Source organism: Eubalaena glacialis, chromosome 13 (assembly GCF_028564815.1).
Source record: "Eubalaena glacialis isolate mEubGla1 chromosome 13, mEubGla1.1.hap2.+ XY, whole genome shotgun sequence".
In the NCBI taxonomy this organism is placed as follows: Eukaryota; Metazoa; Chordata; class Mammalia; order Artiodactyla; family Balaenidae; genus Eubalaena; species Eubalaena glacialis.
Genome location: NC_083728.1, coordinates 58014008 through 58032854, shown reverse-complemented (window position 1 = coordinate 58032854; position 18847 = coordinate 58014008). Strand labels below are relative to the sequence as shown.

Below are 18847 nucleotides of genomic sequence, written 5' to 3'. Positions count from 1 at the left end.
TGGCTCAGGTCCTGGGCCTGTAGCTGGGCTCTGGGGTTCCGGGGGTGTCCGCTGGCCGGGGTCTGGGGGGCTGGTTCTCCTGGGTGCGGAAGGACGGGTGCGGCGCGGCCCCGGGCTCGCCCCAGGAAGCCTGCGATCACTTGCAAGTAGCAGTATCACTGGGCTCCGGCTCATCGCCTCCCAACACGGGGAGACAAAATGGCGGTCGTGTGGGGGCAGGGAGAGCGAAGCTACATACGGGTTCCATGCCACGCTAGAACTACCACTCCCAGGATGATCTGGGTCGAAGGCGGGAGGCCGAGGAGAGCGCTAGCGTCGCTAGGCCCTGTGTCCTCCCGCCCCCTAGTGGAAAGTCTCTGGAATGCGTTGTTTGCTCCGGTCCGCCCCCCCAGACCTTCCTCGCAACTGGCCGACGGGAATCGTAGTTCTTCGACGACAGAGTTGAACCTCCTTCGGGCCTTACGAAACTACACTTCCCGGTTTGGTTTCGGCGCCTGCGCACAAGGCCGCGGGGCGTACTACGATTCCCGGCAGGCCCTGCGACGCGCGCAGCTGCGTGCTGACGCGCATAGTTGGTCGTGCTGACGTGCAGCGCGGCCCAGGCGGGGTGCGAGTGGCGCAGTCGGAGTCCGCTGCGGCCCCGGAGGAAGCGAGGAGTCGGCGGTGTCGGCTGAGGCGGGCGGACCGGCGAGGCAAGGCGGCGGCTCCAGGCCCCGAGGGACTCAGGAACTCGAGCAGCGGCAGCACCTCTCCCCCTCGGAGGCGGCGGGCGGAGGCGGCGGCGGCGGGTGAGAGGGTGAGGGAGCGCGCGAGCCGGGTGGGGGAGGGGCGGCGGCCCCGGCGCAAGGCCAAAGCGCGCGGAGAACGGTTCAGGCCGCCGCGCGCACGCGCGCTCGCCGCCCCTAGCCCGCGCGCGGACGTCCTTGCTTGTCTGCCTCCCCTCCCCCCTTCTCGCGGTTCTTGTCGCGCGCGGGCTTTTATTTCCCCCTCCCCCATGGCAACGGCGCGCGCCGCCGACTGCACTCGGGCTCGCGCGCGCTCTCGAGGGGGGAGCGCGCGACTCGGCTTTTCGTCTCCCCGACGCGTGCGGCGAGGAGGCTTTCCTGCAGCTGTCTTTGCCGACATTTTCTCGGCGAGGAGGGGGCTGCGGCGGCCGGGGCCCGCTGCCGGCTCCTTTCCCCCGCTCTTCTCCGGCGTCCGGCCTACCCGTCCCTCCCGGGGGCCTGGGGTCGGGCCCGGAGCCTCCCATACTATGGGGCGCCGCGCAGCCCCCTCCCCCATTTCTCAAGGCTGAAAATAGGCTTTGGCCGCTCAGGCAGTGCAGAGAAGGCCTTGAACTACATGCCCGGGAGAGTTAGGCAGTTCGGATTCGTTACTGTCTGCCATGAGGTATTAGGAAGACAAGGATTCTAAACGTTTAAAAAAAAATTCACGTATTTGGTGTAGGTATGTAAAGGCAGATCACATGCTCTTTTCTTTCTTGCACTTTTTCATCGTCTCCCCCAAAGTTGTGTTACGGCTGGGGAGGAGGCTGCCAGCCCTTCCTTGAGAAAACGCTGGACTTTGTCATTATTTGGCACACAACTTTTCTAGGCCTTGGTTTTCACTCAGACGCTTTTCTAAGATATCTTCTGGGTCAAAAATTGAAGAAGTGTTGTGTTTCCTCTTGAGTGTGAGTCTAGGTCTCTTCCTGAGCTAGTATTTTAGCTTCTGGGGTTTCGTAGTGTTCCCTCAGCTACTATAGTGCCCCAGTGCTGAGCTGCTTGTGCTTATTAATTTTGTCCATTTTTTTGCACACTCTCCTGCCTTTTTGGTGCGTTTGTTTTCTTGAATACCATAATACTAAATTTCAAGACCCCCTTCTGTCTGGTTAGTTGGGCATCGTGATAATTTTCCAACAGAAAAAACTCCTTTTTGTCTTTTTTTTTTGCAGCTTTTACTGTCAGCCTTTAGCTTGGGTGATTTTTGCATACCCACAGTCCGCGGACCCCAGTTTAAGTATCTTTATTTAGGTTTTGGTGATTTGTGTTTGTGTTGTTGATATACTCCTTGGTCCATCCATCTTTTTAGTGTTTTGAGCACTGTCTTAGATGCTGTGGTATTTCTGTTTGGGGTTTTTTTTTTTCCTTCTTTTTTGGCTCATTCCGTAAAAGTTCTTCACTCTGTTGTGATTTAATACCCTTTGCTTAGCAGCTGCTGGTTATCCTTCTCCAGGGAGTGGGAGGATTATTGTGTGAGGTGGTATGGAAGTGTGGGTGAATGGTTAAGCTGAAGAATTGATTGCAGGTCAGAAGCATTCTGCAAGGGAAGCAGAAACTGAGTAGGGTATAGAGAGCCAAAGAAGGCCTAGCTTTAGAATAAGGAGGAGAAAATTTGAGAAAATGAAAGTGAGGGTTGGAAGATTTCTTGTGCTGTAAAGAAATTTTTCATTTCTTTGCACAGTTTTACTTGCGTTTCATAGATTTAGCATCATTTGTCACTCCTTTAACCCAGTATGGTTATTTCGTTTTGTTTTGTTTTGAGATCTTTAGAGTCTGCAACTGGGATTGGGCAGGGACCCAGCCTTAGAGTTGGGGGGTAAGGGTCTCCAAACTGTTCTAGAGTTGGGTTAGCTCCCTTTCATTCAACATCTCCCTGTATGGGGTGGGGGGGGGGCTTTAGTACATTCTTCCAGGTATTTGTATGATGTTTCTTTCAGAATTTTTAAAATGAAGCCTTTTCTTTTATCCAGTTCTATGTTTTTCCGCTCTACTTTCACTAATCTCTCCACTTTGTTCCTTTGGTTCTTTCCTGGGATCATTTTCCCTCACACATTTCCCCATGTGAAACTATCTCGGACAGAATGAGTTGGAGAAAAAAACAGAGTACATATAGCTGGAGAAAGGAATAGAGTGTACGTAGCCAAGAAATCTAATCAGTAAAACTAGGGTTAGAGGGCTCTTCAGAGTCATGCTGGGGTTGGAACAGATTGAGAGGATAGAACCTGGTAGGAGGCACGTGATAACACTTGAGAGGGTTAAGGAAGGGCTGGAAGAGAAAAACTAGGAAATGAAATAACGGGACTGTTAGGGAAAGCTGACAGTTTGACGTTAATGAAAGTGAAGTATAAAGAGTGGGGGTTTTGTGAGTAAGTGTAGGGGAAGGAATGTAGAGAAGGTATGGGGACAGTTGGAATAGAGGAGGCTGGTTTGGTGTATTTAGAGCATTGAGTTGAAAATGTAATATTTTACAGGAGTTAGAGTTGGGTGAGCCCCAAACCACGTGAGAAATCCTATTGGGAAGGAAATTGAAGGAAAATTATCAGTCAGGATAGTTGATTGGAAATGGCCCCTTACTTGAGAGGTGAAGTATAAGAGGATTACATATCCAAGGTTCACGTGTTTCTGATGTGCATGCTGGCCTTTAGCCTGGGCCACCTTTTGGATATCTAGGGGCTGTTCAGTCAGATTGTATTCATAATTTCTGGCTACCTTTAGGGGAGCCTGAAATGCTTAGGTCAGTTCTTGAAGAGTCTAGACTTGGACTGCAGGCCTTTGGGTGCCACAGATCTTCGTTTGGTGTTTGTTGTGCCCTGTTTGGAGGCCTCAGTCAGTTGCCAGGGGTTAGGAATTAGAGTAGTTGGTGAAGATACCAGTTGTGTATATTGGGGTTAAAGGAGAATAAAGAGATAGTGTGGAGAAATTTGGGAGAAATGGGATCTTTGTTTTGGGTGGAAACAGGAAAGCTAGGTGAAAGCAGGAGTGGCTCTTGCACATTGTGGGGAAAGGTTGTAAGAGCTGGGCTATGATTTGGTGGAAATGAAGCAGTGTTGGAAGGATGAAGAACAGGTTTTTTTAGGAGACCAGGAGGATTATGCAGCTAAAGGAGGTTTAGTGTGGAGAGACATGTTGAAGTAGGGTTGAAGAAGAGCAGGGATTTGGGTGGTGGTAAGTGGCTAGTTTGGGGCCAGGGGCCTGACCCGTGTCTCCCCGCTCCCCTTCAGGAGCGGTGGTGCCCCACCCCGGGCACGGGGCCATGTACAACGGGATCGGGCTGCCGACGCCCCGGGGCAGCGGCACCAACGGCTACGTCCAGCGCAACCTGTCCCTGGTGCGGGGCCGCCGGGGTGAGCGGCCTGACTACAAGGGAGAGGAGGAACTGCGGCGCCTGGAGGCTGCCCTGGTGAAGCGGCCTAATCCTGACATCCTGGACCACGAGCGCAAGCGGCGCGTGGAGCTGCGATGCCTCGAGCTGGAGGAGATGATGGAAGAGCAGGGGTGAGGGAGGGCTGGGGGAGAGCCAAGCACTGAGTGAGTGCAGAGCTGGGGGAGTTAGGTGGGATGTAGGGAGCTTAGGGCTGGTTGAAAGAGGCCTGGAGAGGACTTGTAGGAGGGGAGGAGGTAAAGGAGCTAGCGAATTGAAAGGAGTTAAGGGACAGTTCAAAGTGGGAGATGAGGAACCTGTGTCTGGGATATAAAAGGGAGCCTTCTATGAGTTATTTAGATGGAGGCACATGGGGAAAGAGGGGGGCCATTGAGAAGCAAATATGTGCTTTAAGGGAGAGGTGGGGAAGCAGACCAGGGAAGAGACAAGAGCTAGCTAGGTAAGCTGATATGTGTTGTCATTGGTAGAGAAAAGGAAGGTAAATGGATTTAAGGATTGAGGCCTTGGACAGTAGCAAAGGCAGGAAAACAGGAATTGGAATAATACCCGGATAAAAGGGATCATGGGTTGGATAGGGAATTGAGGTTTTGGAAAAGGAACACATTAAGGCAGAAAACCTTTTAGAGCAGTGGTTTTCAAACTTCAGCAGTGGCGCCCGTTTCATATAATGCATGTTACTTTGGAATCCCAGGAAATGAAAGATTTGTTCTTGTTGATTGGATTTGGGGAGGAACACCTGGAACTCTGCCTGCTTAACTTTCCTCTCTTGGCCCCTGGAGTGTAGCATGTTTAAAATCCACTGTTCTAGAGGGTGTAGTCAGTGGAGGGAAGAAAGATGACAGGAAAAGAGCAGGATTTAATAGAAGGGCCCTTTGGGTGACAGTGAGTGAAAAATTGTATGTGTGCATGGAAAGGGAAGGGATCCTGCTGGGAATGAGGGAACTGTAAACCTGGGACTGGGGAGAGTGTCTAGTCAAGGTCTAACCCTGAAGGCTTTTGTTCTCCAGGTACGAGGAACAGCAAATTCAGGAAAAAGTGGCGACCTTTCGACTCATGTTGCTGGAGAAGGATGTGAACCCTGGGGGCAAGGAGGAGACCCCAGGGCAGAGGCCAGCGTGAGTGTTTCCCTCTCTCGATTTTCTCTGGACTCTAATCTGCTTTTGCTGTTCTCTCTGTTTAGTTTGGACTTTCTCCCTGCTCTTGTCTTCATTTTCTCGTGGCTGTTTGTGTGAATATGACTCTGCATTTTTGTTCTCTATCTCTTTTAGACCTTTGACCTTTTCTCCTCTAGGGTAACTGAGACTCACCAGTTGGCAGAATTGAATGAGAAGAAGAACGAGCGACTCCGAGCTGCCTTTGGCATCAGTGATTCCTATGTGGATGGCAGCTCTTTTGATCCTCAGCGTCGTGCTCGAGAAGCTAAGCAACCAGTTCCTGAGCCACCCAAACCTTACAGGTACACAAGACCAAGAAGCCAGTGTCAGTTTGTCTTCCTAATTCTAAGCACTCTGCTCCATTTTTTGTGTGTGGACTATGTCTTTTCAAATTCTTGAGATTTTGTTCTTCTGAAGTTGAAATGTCTAAGAAAGTTTGTCTTAGCACCCATCTCTGCCACTTTTCATCTTTCCTCAGCCTTGTCCGGGAGTCTAGCAGTTCTCGCTCACCAACCCCAAAGCAAAAGAAGAAGAAAAAGAAGAAAGATAGAGGACGGTAAGTTAGTTGGAAAGCTTTTCTAGTAGCCAGAGGACCAAACCTGTCATGTGTTTTCTGTCTCTCTGGTAATAGAGTATTCTTATTTCTAGGAAGTAGGAGAGAGTTGTCAGAAAAGTCAGGGAAGAGGGAGTTACCATTCAGGTCTCATCTGGTAGAAGAAATAATGTGTGCTGCTTCAGTGGGAAGGGTTGATTCTGCACCTCTGCAGAACTGATCAGCAGCATTTTGGAGTTATGTTGTTTTTTCCATTTTGGGGTTTGTTGCTATATAATAGGAGGGAGGTACCTACGCTTCTTGGAGAGTAAATAAGTTCTGGGCTTAGATCGGCACATTGGTGCGATTGGAGTTGTTCTGTGCTTTAGAAGCCTTTTTGGGGATGGATTATAAGTGGGTGGGCCAGGGAAGGAGGTAGGCTGAATGACCTTGTTTCTGAACCCATGTTTAGCAGGTCAGAGAGCAGCTCTCCTCGACGAGAGAGGAAGAAGAGCTCTAAGAAGAAGAAGCACAGGTATGAGGTGGGAATATATGGAATAATTGGAGAGGTTTGGTGAGTCCAGGTCTAGATAAAAAAGTAATAGTTTTATTTACTTTCTACCAACAGGTCAGAATCTGAATCCAAGAAAAGGAAGCATAGGTAAGAGCTCTTTGTGGCATAGGGAACATAGTGGCACGTGGAGCGGAGAGCCATTGCTTGATGGCCTTGCTGGCTCTTTGGGGTTTTTTTTTTTCTTGGAGTAAAGCTCAGTTCCTTGATCTCCTGCTGTCAGTAACTCAGTTCTTTCTATTTTACTTTTCGTTTTCTTTTTTTTCTTTAAAAATGATTTTTATTTTAAATAATTCTGCCTCATTTCCCAGGTCTCCTACTCCAAAGAGCAAACGTAAATCTAAGGACAAGAAGCGGAAGCGGTGAGTGAATTAGAGGGGAATTTGCTTAGCGAGTTGATGAGTGCTACCTGGGGATGGGGCAGAATGAGTCATGTCCCTGACTGGTAAAAGGTTGAAGGGTGGATAAGGGGAACCCAGTGCAGGTGTGACAGCACCCTGAGCTGTGGTGGTGGTCTTCCTTCAGGTCTCGAAGTACAACACCAGCCCCCAAGAGCCGACGGGCACACCGTTCAACTTCTGCAGACTCTGCTTCCTCTTCAGATACTTCCCGCAGTCGGTAAGGGGTGGTCCAGGAGGAAGGGAGGGAAGAGGGACTTGTGGGTTAATCAATTTAATATTTATTGAGCGCCCACGGTGTGCTAGGCGCTGCACAGACCATTCGGAAGACACGGTCCCTGCCCTCTAGGAGCTGACAGGCTAAAGCAACAGGATGGACAGACATATACATTTCCCCTTCTCTTTTTTTTTTTGTTTTTTGTTTTTTGTTTTCTTTTGTTTGTGATTTTTTGTTTTGTTCTGATATATATGGACTGCCAGAATAGGGGGGGTGGTGGTTTGTTCGTGGTGTCTGGGGGAGGAAGGAATCCTTACCCTGGCTTCCTTAATCGGGGAAGGCTTCCTGAAGGAGGTGGGCTCAGAGGTGAGTTGTGAATGAAGCGGGTAGGGAATGGACTGGGTGGAGGGTTTCGGGAGGTTTGGGGGAGGTAAATATAAAGGGGTAGAGGGAGAACGTTTTTGGGGATTGATGTTGAGAAGAGAAGGAGCAAAGTGAACTGGACTTGAATTTCAATATGAGTTACTTGAATTTTGTGAGTAAGAGAAGGCTTTTTGGAAGAGGGTTATATTGAAGAAAGGTGGATGGGAGCTGGGGAGGGGGTTTTCTGTTCTCCCCTGAACTGATTTTCTTCCTCTTTTCCCATCCTCAATTACCTCTCTCAGGTCTCGAAGTGCTGCAACTAAAACCCATACAACCACCTTGACTGGGCAAAGTCCTTCCCCTGCTTCGGGGCGTCGAGGGGAGGGAGATGCACCATCCAGGGAACCAGGTATCACCAACATAGGGCAGCCTAGTAGCCCGGAGCCTTCTACAAAGCAGCCTAGCAGCCCTTATGAAGACAAAGATAAAGACAAGAAGGAGGTATGTTCCTGAGTTAATGGATATTTTTTGGGTTGCAGGGCTGTGGATTCAGGATAGGTGTGTGAAGTTAAGGGAGAAGTAAGGTCTGGTTTTGTTTTCTGCATTCCTCTCAGTTATTCATAAAGTTCTCTTTTGCATCTGCAAATCCTTTAGAATTGTGGCTTTCAAACTTTACTGGGTGTTAATAGGTTTTATATCAGTGTTCTCTTTGTACTTACAGGTCGATAAAACTGGAACAAAAATTTTTTGAACTACGCCTAGTCTTACTACTTAAAATGTTTCTAGTATCAATTTCATTAAATGCTGGTTGTGGCTCATTAAAACTTTTCAACCCACTGGGTTGCTGCTTGCAGTCTGAAAACAGTACTTTGGAAAGATCTTTTCAGTACCTGTTCTTTTATACTTGCTATTAAACTTCAAGCTCTAATCATGTTTTCTTACTTCAACAATCACAGTATAATTTCAATTGCTCTTTGCTAAATTTGTAGCTCTTCTGTCCGTTTTCCATGTTATCCAGAGTTGCTTTTCCAAACTGCAAGTTGGATCATCTCAGAAACTTAATTTACTTCCTATTGCTCTTGACTTTAATATTTAAAGCTTTTATAACTTGGTTTCTTTCTGTATTTCCCTGTACTTCATCCTGGTCTTATTCACATAAATCATGTACTCAGATCTTTGTTTTTTTTTTTTTCTTATTTTAATATAGTTATTTTTTAAGGGTGAAGTCAGTCACTTTGGGAAACTGCTTTATCTTTCCATTTAAAGATACCTTTTTTTCTGCACTCAGCATTTTGTAACAGTTATCTGTTGTGAAATATAGTACATTAGTTTGCATTATGTTTTTTCTCCAGATAGAAGACTCTTGAGATTGTAGACTCTGTTTTCGTATGTTTCTCACTGTGTTTTATATTATGTGATCTCTTGTTATTGAATGAATGTGATAGCCTGTGGTGAGGAAAAGGACCAGTTGGTATAATGGGGTGCATAGAGGAAAAGTTTCATAGAAAAGGGTGTTGGGATCTTACAGGTGATCGGAAGTTTTGGTGCTTACATACCCGTATCCTTACTCTCTTTTCCACTCTTAGAAATCTGCAGTTCAACCTAGCTCCTCTCCGGAAAGGAGCAGCACAGGGCCAGAACCACCTGCTCCCACTCCGCTCCTTGCTGAGCAATATGGCGGCTCCCCACAACCCCTTGCAACAACCCCCTTAAGTCAGGAGCCAGTGAACCCCCCTTCTGAGGCTTCTCCAGCCCAGGGCCATTCACCACCTAAGTCTCCTGAGAAACCTCCCCAATCTTCTTCAGAGAGCTGCCCACCCTCCCCTCAACCTACCAAAGTTTCTCGGCATGCCAGCTCTTCCCCTGAAAGTCCTAAACCTACACCAGCTCCTGGGTCCCGCCGAGAGATTTCTTCTTCTCCTGCATCCAAGAGTCGCTCACATGGCCGAGCAAAACGGGATAAGTCACATTCTCATACTCCTTCTCGTAGAGTGGGGAGGTCCCGTAGTCCTACCACTAAGAGGGGGCGGTCTCGGTCTCGAACCCCTACCAAGAGAGGTCATTCTCGGTCCCGGTCACCTCAATGGCGTAGGTCCCGGTCTGCACAGAGGTGGGGACGATCTAGGAGCCCCCAGCGACGTGGCCGCTCTAGGTCTCCTCAGCGACCAGGCTGGTCCAGGAGCAGAAATACACAGAGAAGAGGCAGGTCTAGGTCAGCAAGACGAGGCAGGTCACACTCTAGATCCCCTGCAATTAGGGGCAGATCTCGTTCTAGAACACCCGCCCGCAGGGGCAGATCTCGGTCTAGGACACCTGCCAGGCGGAGGTCACGATCTAGAACACCCACTAGGCGCAGGTCTCGGTCTAGAACACCAGCCCGGAGGGGCAGGTCTCGGTCTAGAACACCTGCTAGGCGCAGATCTAGGACCCGATCACCAGTACGACGGAGGTCTCATAGTAGATCGCTAGCCAGGAGAAGTGGCAGGTCACGCTCTAGAACCCCAGCCAGGCGTGGGCGGTCGCGCTCCAGAACCCCAGCCAGGCGTGGGCGGTCGCGCTCCAGAACCCCAGCTAGACGAAGTGGCCGGTCGCGCTCTAGAACACCAACCAGGAGAGGGAGATCTCGGTCTAGGACACCAGCAAGACGAGGAAGATCCCGTAGTAGAAGTCTAGTTAGACGGGGAAGATCTCACTCTAGAACACCACAAAGAAGGGGCAGGTCTGGCTCATCATCAGAGCGGAAGAACAAATCCAGAACATCACAGAGAAGGAGCAGGTCCAACTCAAGCCCAGAAATGAAGAAATCTCGAGTTTCTTCGAGGCGGAGCAGGTCTCTCTCTTCACCAAGGTCCAAAGTAAAATCCCGCTTGTCTTTGAGGCGAAGCCTTTCAGGGTCCTCTCCACACCCTAAACAAAAGTCTCAGACACCACCAAGGCGCAGTCGCTCCGGATCATCCCAACCTAAAGCTGAATCTAGAACACCACTAAGGCGAAGTCGCTCTGGTTCTTCTCCACCTCCTAATCAGAAATCTAAAACTCCATCAAGACAGAATCATTCCAGTTCATCTCCTCAACCTAACGTGAAATCTGGAACGCCACCAAGGCAAGAGTCTGTAACAAGTCCCCAGGTAAATGAACAATCTGCAACACCACAAAGACAGAGCCGTTCTGAATCATCACCTGACCCTGAGGTGAAGTCTAGGACCCCTTCGAGACATAGCTGCTCTGGGTCTTCTCCTTCTAGAGTGAAATCTAGCACATCTCCAAGACGGAGCCGATCTGGGTCATCATCTCCACAACCCAAAGTGAAAGCAGTAACGTCACCAATCCAAAGCCATTCTGGCTTCTCTTCTCCAAGTCCTAGTAGAATGACATCTAAAACACCTCCAAGGCAAAGCAGATCAGAGTCTCCATGCTCCAAGACAGAATCTAGATTGTTGGAAAGACACAGCCATTCTAGATCCTCTTCTCCAGATACCAAAGTGAAACCTGGAACACCACTAAGACAAAGTCACTCAGGGTCTACTTCACCGTGCCCCAAAGCAAAGCCCCAAACTCCACCAGGGCATAATCTTCTTGGATCAAAGTCACCATGTTCCCAAGAGAAGTCTAAAGATTCATCAGCACAGAGTTGCTCTGGATCTTTCTCCCTCTGTCCAGGAGTAAAGTCCTGCACACCACCCTCATCTCTGCAACAGAAAGGACAATCTCCAACTTCACCAGACTCCACATCTGGTACTTCAAGTCCAGAAATGAGACAGAGTCATTCTGAATCTTCATATCTGCAGACCAAATCTCAGACACCACCTAAGGGTGGCCAGTCCAGGTCCTCATCTCCAATCACTGAGCTGGCACCCACATCTCCAACAAGACAAGATAGAAGTGAATTGTCAGCAGGTCCTAGGCTGAAATCTGTAATGTCTCCTGAGCAGAGCGGGTCCCAGTCTGATTCTTCCCTATATCCTGCAATGGACTCTAAATCTCTTCTGGGGCAGAGTAGATTGGAGCCTTCTGAATCAAAAGAAAAAACTGGCTTACTCCTTCAGGAGGATGTTACTGCATCATCTCCAAGAGCAAGAGACAAATTGAGTCCTCCTCCTGTGCAGGATAGGCCTGAGTCCTCACCAGTACTCAGAGACACCCCTAGAACTCCATCAAGGGAAAGAGGTGGTGTGTTATCTCCAGATACAAAAGACCGAAGTAGTGCATTAGCTAAGCCAAGCCAAGATGAGGAATTAATGGAGGTGGTAGAGAAATCTGAAGAATCCTTAAACCAGGTCCTGCCCCATTTGTCTCCAGAACTTAAAGAAATGGCTGGAAGTAACTTTGAATCATCTCCTGAAATAGAAGAAAGATCTGCCATGTCTTTGACTCTTGACCAAAGCCAGTCACAGGCTTCTTTGGAAGAAGTCCCTGCAGTAGCCTCAGCTTGGAGCGGGCCACGCTTTTCTCCAGAACATAAAGAACTATCTAACTCTCCTCCCAGAGAGAATAGCTTTGGATCACCTTTAGAATTTAGAAACTCTGGCCATATTGCAGAAATGAATACTGGATTTTCTCCTGAGGTTAAAGATTTGAATGGACCTTTTCTTAATCAGCTGGAGACAGATCCATCTCTAGATGTGAAAGAACAATCAACAAGGTCCTCCAGACACAGCAGTTCTGAGTTATCCCCAGATGCGGTGGAAAAAGCAGGAATGTCTTCAAATCAGAGTGTCTCTTCGCCAGTACTTGATGCTATACCTAGAACACCCTCAAGGGAAAGAAGTAGTTCTGCATCTTCTGAAATGAAAGATGGTTTACCCAGAACTCCCTCAAGGAGGAGCAGGTCTGGGTCTTCCCCAGGACTTAGAGATGGGTCTGGGACTCCCTCAAGGCACAGCCTGTCTGGGTCGTCTCCCGGAATGAAAGATATACCTAGAACACCATCCAGGGGAAGGAGTGAATGTGATTCCTCTCCAGAACCAAAAGCTTTGCCTCAGACTCCTAGGCCAAGGAGTCATTCTCCATCATCCCCGGAGCTCAACAATAAGTGTCTTACCCCCCAGAGAGAGAGAAGTGGGTCAGAGTCATCAGTTGAACAGAAGACTGTGACTAGGACTCCTCTCGGGCAGAGACGTCGGTCTGAATCTTCTCAAGAACTTGATGGGAAACCCAGTTCATCGCCTCAGGAGAGAAGTGAGTCAGACTCTTCTCCAGATTCTAAAGCTAAGACACGAATGCCACTTAGACAAAGGAGTCACTCTGGATCATCTCCAGAGGTCGACAGCAAATCCCGGCCTTCTTCTCGGCGTAGTAGGTCTGGCTCATCCCCTGAAGTTAAAGATAAGCCAAGAGCAGTACCCAGGGCACAGAGTGGTTCTGATTCCTCTCCTGAACCCAAGGCTCTTGTCCCTCGGGTCCTTCCAAGACGAAGCAGATCAGGTTCATCAAGCAAAGGCAGAGGCCCTTCGCCTGAAGGAAGCAGCAGTTCTGAGTCCTCTCCAGAACACCCACCCAAATCCAGAACTACTAGAAGAAGCTCTAGGTCATCACCAGAGCCCAAGACCAAGTCTCGTACTCCGCCTCGCCGTCGCAGCTCCCGATCATCTCCTGAGCTGACTAGGAAGGCCAGGCTCTCCCGTAGAAGCCGTTCTGCATCATCCTCACCAGAGACCCGCTCTAGAACTCCCCCAAGACGCCGAAGAAGTCCCTCAGTGTCTTCCCCAGAGCCAGCCGAAAAGTCAAGATCCTCACGCCGGCGGCGTTCAGCTTCATCTCCACGCACTAAGACAACTTCAAGGAGAGGCCGTTCTCCTTCACCAAAGCTTCGTGGGCTGCAGAGGTCCCGTTCCCGCTCGAGGAGGGAGAAAACCAGAACAACCCGTCGTCGAGATAGGTCTGGATCTTCTCAGTCAACCTCTCGGAGAAGACAGCGGAGCCGGTCGAGGTCTCGGGTTACTCGGCGTCGCAGGGGAGGCTCCGGTTACCATTCAAGGTCTCCTGCTCGGCAGGAGAGTTCCAGAACCTCCTCTAGACGCCGAAGAGGCCGCTCTCGGACACCCCCAACCAGTCGGAAGCGTTCCCGCTCACGCACATCACCAGCCCCATGGAAACGCTCCAGGTCTCGGGCCTCTCCAGCCACTCACCGGCGATCCAGGTCCAGAACACCCCTGGTTAGCCGACGGAGGTCCAGGTCTCGAACTTCACCAGTCAGCCGGAGGCGATCAAGGTCCAGGACATCAGTGACTAGACGAAGATCTCGATCGAGAGCTTCCCCAGTGAGTCGAAGGCGATCTAGGTCCAGAACACCACCAGTAACCCGCCGTCGTTCAAGGTCCAGAACACCGACTCGCCGACGCTCCCGTTCTAGGACTCCACTAGTGACTCGGAGAAGGTCCAGATCTAGGACCCCACCAGTAACCAGAAGGCGATCTCGAAGCAGAACCTCCCCTATCACTCGCAGAAGATCAAGATCCAGAACATCCCCAGTCACCCGAAGGAGGTCAAGATCTCGCACGTCTCCGGTAACTCGAAGGAGGTCCCGCTCTCGAACCTCTCCAGTGACACGCCGCCGATCAAGGTCCCGAACTCCTCTAGCTATTCGGCGCCGCTCTAGGTCTCGAAGCCCATTGTTACCACGCAAGCGTTCTCGAAGTCGCTCACCACTTGCTATTCGCCGCCGTTCTAGGTCCCGTTCTCCACGAACAACTCGGGGCAAACGGTCCTTAACAAGATCTCCTCCAGCTATCCGCAGGCGTTCTGCATCTGGAAGCAGTTCTGATCGTTCACGTTCTGCTACTCCTCCAGCAACGAGAAATCATTCTGGTTCTCGGACACCTCCGGTAGCGCTCAATAGCTCCCGAATGAGCTGCTTCAGTCGTCCTAGCATGTCACCAACTCCTCTTGACCGCTGTAGATCACCTGGAATGCTTGAGCCCCTTGGCAGCTCTAGAACACCCATGTCTGTCCTGCAGCAAGCTGGTGGTTCCATGATGGATGGTCCAGGTCCCCGAATTCCTGATCACCCGAGAACGTCTGTGCCAGAAAACCATGCTCAGTCCAGAATTGCACTTGCCCTGACGGCTATCAGTCTTGGCACCGCTCGGCCTCCTCCGTCCATGTCTGCAGCTGGCCTTGCTGCAAGAATGTCCCAGGTTCCAGCTCCAGTGCCTCTCATGAGTCTCAGAACAGCCCCAGCTGCCAGCCTTGCCAGCAGGATTCCTGCAGCCTCTGCAGCAGCCATGAACCTGGCCAGTGCCAGGACACCTGCCATCCCAACAGCAGTGAACCTGGCTGACTCAAGAACGCCAGCTGCAGCAGCAGCCATGAACTTGGCCAGCCCCAGAACAGCAGTGGCACCTTCGGCCGTGAACCTTGCTGACCCTCGTACCCCCACAGCCCCAGCTGTGAACCTGGCAGGAGCCAGAACCCCAGCTGCTTTGGCAGCTTTGAGTCTCACGGGTTCTGGCACAGCCCCGACTGCTGCAAACTATCCGTCCAGCTCCAGAACACCCCAGGCTCCAGCCCCTGCAAACCTGGTGGGTCCTAGATCTACACATGCCACAGCTCCTGTGAATATTGCCAGCTCAAGAACTTCTCCAGCCTTGGCCCCTGCAAATCTCACTAGTGCTAGAATGGCTCCAGCCTTGTCTGGTGCAAACCTCACCAGCCCTAGGGTGCCCCTCTCTGCCTATGAGCGCGTTAGTGGCAGAACCTCACCACCGCTCCTTGACCGAGCCAGGTCCAGAACCCCACCAGGAGGCCCAGGCTCCAGAACCCCACCATCTGCCCCAAGCCAGTCTAGAATGACATCTGAGCGGGCTCCCTCTCCTGCCTCTAGAATGGTACAGGCTCTCTCACAGTCAGTTCTTCTTCCAGCTCAGGATCGGCCTAGGTCCCCTGTGCCATCTGCTTTTTCTGACCAGTCCCGATCTTTGCTTGCCCAGACCACCCCTGTAGCAGGGTCTCAGTCCCTTTCCTCCGGAACGGTGGCAAAGACCACATCCTCTGCTGGTGACCACGATGGCATGCTCTCTGGCCCCGTCCCTGGGGTGTCCCACCCAGAGGGTGGGGAACCACCTGCCTCTATGGAGGCCCAGCAGCCTTCTGCTTTGGCTGCCCTGCAGCCAGCAAAGGAGCGGCGGAGTTCGTCCTCCTCGTCCTCCTCTAGCAGCTCCTCTTCATCGTCGTCGTCATCCTCCTCCTCCTCCTCCTCCTCTGGCTCCAGTTCTAGCGACTCGGAGGGCTCTAGCCTTCCCACTCAACCTGAGGTAGCACTGAAGAGGTGAGGGGACTTCTAGAACTCTTCTACGGGGAAGGTTTTGGGGATGGTTGGTGGGGGTGGGGAGGGAGAAGCCCTATCCAGAGGTTCTTGGCTCTCTGAGGAGGTATGGGGACCATGATCCTTAAGCTGGGGGTAGAAGAGAATGCCGGGGTGGGGGTTAACGGGGGGGAGGAATGGGACAGGTAAAAGTCTCCGAAGATTAATTCTCTAGAGGATAATGATAAGTTTTCCGTCTCTACAGAGGACAGAACTAGAGGAAATGGACTTAATTTTACAGCAGGAGGGATGGCAGTTAGACCTCAAGAGGAACTCCCTGGGCTGGAAGGATCTTCAGAGGTCATCCTATCCCTCTCCCTGCCTCCAGGCAGGACGGCCCCTCCCCCAGCCAACCCACACACACACAGGCCTCCCCACGCTGTGGCTCTCCTCTCTGAGGACGGAGAGGACGGAGACCACCCAGCTTGGCTTCTACACCTGAGCCCAGGGACCTTATTCCTCCATCAGGGACATTCTTGAGGTTTAACCTTGATCCCTTTTGCTGTGGGCCCCAGCCTGTTGCTTGTGTTAGCAGAGGTTGGGTCAGTTGGGGCCACTGCTCTCCAGAGAATGCACTCACTGGCTCTCGGCTTGGAGAGCTCCCAGGGCCTTTCTCAGGCACCCCTCCCCCACTGCCGTTCCTCCAGGCCAAGGAAGGTAGGGTTGGGGCTGGGGCAGCTTGTCTCCTTGTGACGCCCTCTTCTCCCACAGGGTCCCCAGCCCCGCCCCAGCCCCAAAGGAGGCTGTTCGAGAGGGCCGTCCTCAGGAACCGACCCCAGCCAAGCGGAAGAGGCGTTCTAGCAGCTCCAGTTCCAGCAGCTCCTCCTCTTCTTCATCCTCCTCTTCTTCCTCTTCCTCTTCCTCCTCCTCTTCTTCTTCCTCTTCTTCGTCTTCCTCTTCTTCCTCTACTTCTTCCTCCCCCTCCCCTGCTAAGCCTGGCCCTCAGGCCTTGCCCAAACCTGCAAGCCCCAAGAAGCCACCCCCTGGCGAGCGGAGGTGAGTGCTGCCTTGAGAAGGAAGGGGTGGGGTGTGACCCTGGGGTGTGAGATCCCTGCTGGACTGTGGTGTCTGCTTGTACAGGAGGAGTTGGGCTCTCCTCTCCCTGCTTACTCTGTTCGTGCCCTGTTCTGGCAGAGGGCTGTGTCATCCAAGTGGGTGCTCATGCCAGAATTGGGGAGTCCTAGGTTCCTTCCTCTCCCTGCCCCTGACATGCAGCCTGGTCCCAGGTTCCAGGGATTCTAGCTTTTAAGTCCCCGTTGCTACTGCCAGGGTCTGGCCACCGTCATCTTCTCCCGACTCTATCCACAGCCTCTTCCCTGTCTCCCTGCCTCCACGCCATTCTCTTCCACACGTAGCCAGAGGGGATCTTTCTAAAACGCCCATCTGGTTACTCCCTTCACTCCACAAATCCTTCCGGGATGCCCTGTGGCCTGCAGGATAAAGCCCCACCTCTGCGGGAATGGCGTGTGAGGCTCTTCACCAACTGGCCTTGCCTGCCCTGTGTTCTCCTCTCCTGCCCGCCCCCACACATACCCTGTGCTCCAGCCACACTCAGCAGCGCCTTGCAGTCTAAGGAGAACCCCATGCCTTTGGACATGCTGTTCCTCCTGCCTGGAATTCCCTTGTCCGCCTGGTGAACTCCTCGTTCTGCAAGACTCCGCTCAAACAGCACCTTCAAGAAGACTACCCTGCCCCTTCCCTGCCCTGCCCCATGTCTCCCTCCCCTGGGTCCCCAGACCCCATGTACATCGGTCCTGCGGGGCTGCTTCCCACACGTGGGGCCAAGCGAGCCTCCCTTGGCCTTCCTTCACCATCAGACTGAGCCCCTCCAAGGGCAGGGACTGTCTTTATCTTTGCCTCCCCCGCTGCACCCCGTGCCCCGCCTGTTGGGGTACTCGGTGGATGGTGTGCGGGCGGATGGGTGAGTGAGCGGATGAAGGTGGGTCTGAGGTTGGCCCTGCGTGGTATGAGGTTTGGTGGTCAGGACCTGGGGCGGGGTGGGGGTGGTCCTGAGCGCTGGCTTGTGGGTTTGAAAGTGTGGCACTATGGGGACCTACTCTGATCCCCAGGTCCCGCAGCCCCCGGAAGCCAATAGACTCCCTCCGGGACTCCCGGTCCCTCAGCTACTCGCCTGTGGAGCGCCGCCGCCCCTCACCCCAGCCCTCACCGCGGGACCAGCAGAGGTAGGGTTGCCAGTGTGTGCTGTCCTGCCAGTAGCCCAGTCTGGCCGCCACTGATTTCTGCAAAATAAGTTCTAAGGCTCCAAGGTACCAAGGGTTGGTGGCGTCCTGTGTGTGGTCTCACGTCTGTCCTTCATTGTAGCAGCAGTGAACGGGGTTCCCGGAGAAGCCAGCGTGGGGACAGCCACTCCCCGGGCCACAAGCGCAGGAGGGAAACGCCCAGCCCCCGCTCCGTGCGGCACCGTTCCTCCAGGTATGTGTCTGTCACACTGTAGGGCTGGGCTCACTTCTGAGAGCTCCAGGGCTGGCTGGGGCCTCTGTATTGATTATTCTCTTCCATTTCAGGTCTCCGTGAATCTTTTTGGGGGAACTCCACCATACCCCAAGTTCTGGAGCCACAGGACGTGCCCCCTTTCTCCCCAACAGAGCCGTGGGAGGGGGTCTTTGTCTGCCCTCCCCCCCAACCCTGGCAGCATCCTGGGGGGAGGGCTCCCTTCTTTCCCTCCCTCTTCCTTTTTTTTTCTTTGTTCTGTGAAATGTTAATCTCTGTGAGTTTTTCCTGGTTCACATGTTTTGGGGGGTTTGTGGTGGGTGGGAATGAGAATGGGAGTTGCGGGAGGGGAGGATACAGTTTGGGACTCCCAGGTCTTGACTCAGAAAGGATCTGGGAGGCACTGCCCCCCTTTTAGCCCCGAGTTCTTGGGGGGATGATGGTTTGGTACTTGCGGACCTGTGTGAGGTATACCCGGAAAAAAGGGGCAGGAGTTGAAATTGGTTGGCTCCTCCTGGCCTGCCAGTGAGGTTGTGGCCCCCTCCCCCCCCCAACTTTTCTTCACGTTTCTTAAAGGCATTTTGGTTTTTTAAAATCTGTACAGCAAGAGCAACTTTTTCTGTCAAATAAAAATGAGAAATGCAGGAATTGGTCTATAGATTGTTTATTACGGGTGGGGAGAGTTAGTTAGGAGAGGAGCTGCCCTTATTCTGTGG

General features: G+C 52.0%; 1 protein-coding gene across 9 annotated transcripts; it reads left to right on the top strand.

Moving 5' to 3' along the window:
* The first annotated feature begins 591 nt into the window (after positions 1–591).
* SRRM2 (serine/arginine repetitive matrix 2) lies at positions 592–18779 on the top strand. 9 transcript variants are annotated; one of them, XM_061209201.1, is made up of 15 exons: positions 713–788; positions 3983–4256; positions 5151–5258; positions 5435–5599; positions 5776–5853; positions 6305–6364; positions 6458–6490; positions 6712–6762; positions 6926–7018; positions 7681–7879; positions 8965–15644; positions 16392–16676; positions 17750–17863; positions 18003–18113; positions 18206–18779. In XM_061209201.1, exons 2-15 carry the CDS (start codon positions 4015–4017, stop codon positions 18213–18215), a joined length of 8229 nt encoding a protein of 2742 aa, XP_061065184.1. In that variant the 5' UTR covers positions 713–788; positions 3983–4014; the 3' UTR covers positions 18216–18779. The 9 variants fall into 9 exon arrangements, with proteins under 9 accessions (XP_061065189.1, XP_061065184.1, XP_061065183.1 ...); XM_061209200.1 differs by having other exon boundaries at positions 6302–6364; positions 18006–18113; XM_061209199.1 differs by having other exon boundaries at positions 6302–6364.
* The last annotated feature ends 68 nt before the right edge of the window (positions 18780–18847 follow it).

Excerpts from the sequence above, each read along its gene's own strand:
- SRRM2 (XM_061209199.1), top strand. The coding sequence starts at position 4,015 with ATGTACAACGGGATCGGGCTGCCGACGCCCCGGGGCAGCGGCACCAAC. Across the intron at positions 5,600-5,775 it reads GAGCCACCCAAACCTTACAG|CCTTGTCCGGGAGTCTAGCA; the intron begins GTACACAAGACC and ends ATCTTTCCTCAG. Across the intron at positions 6,365-6,457 it reads TCTAAGAAGAAGAAGCACAG|GTCAGAATCTGAATCCAAGA; the intron begins GTATGAGGTGGG and ends TTCTACCAACAG.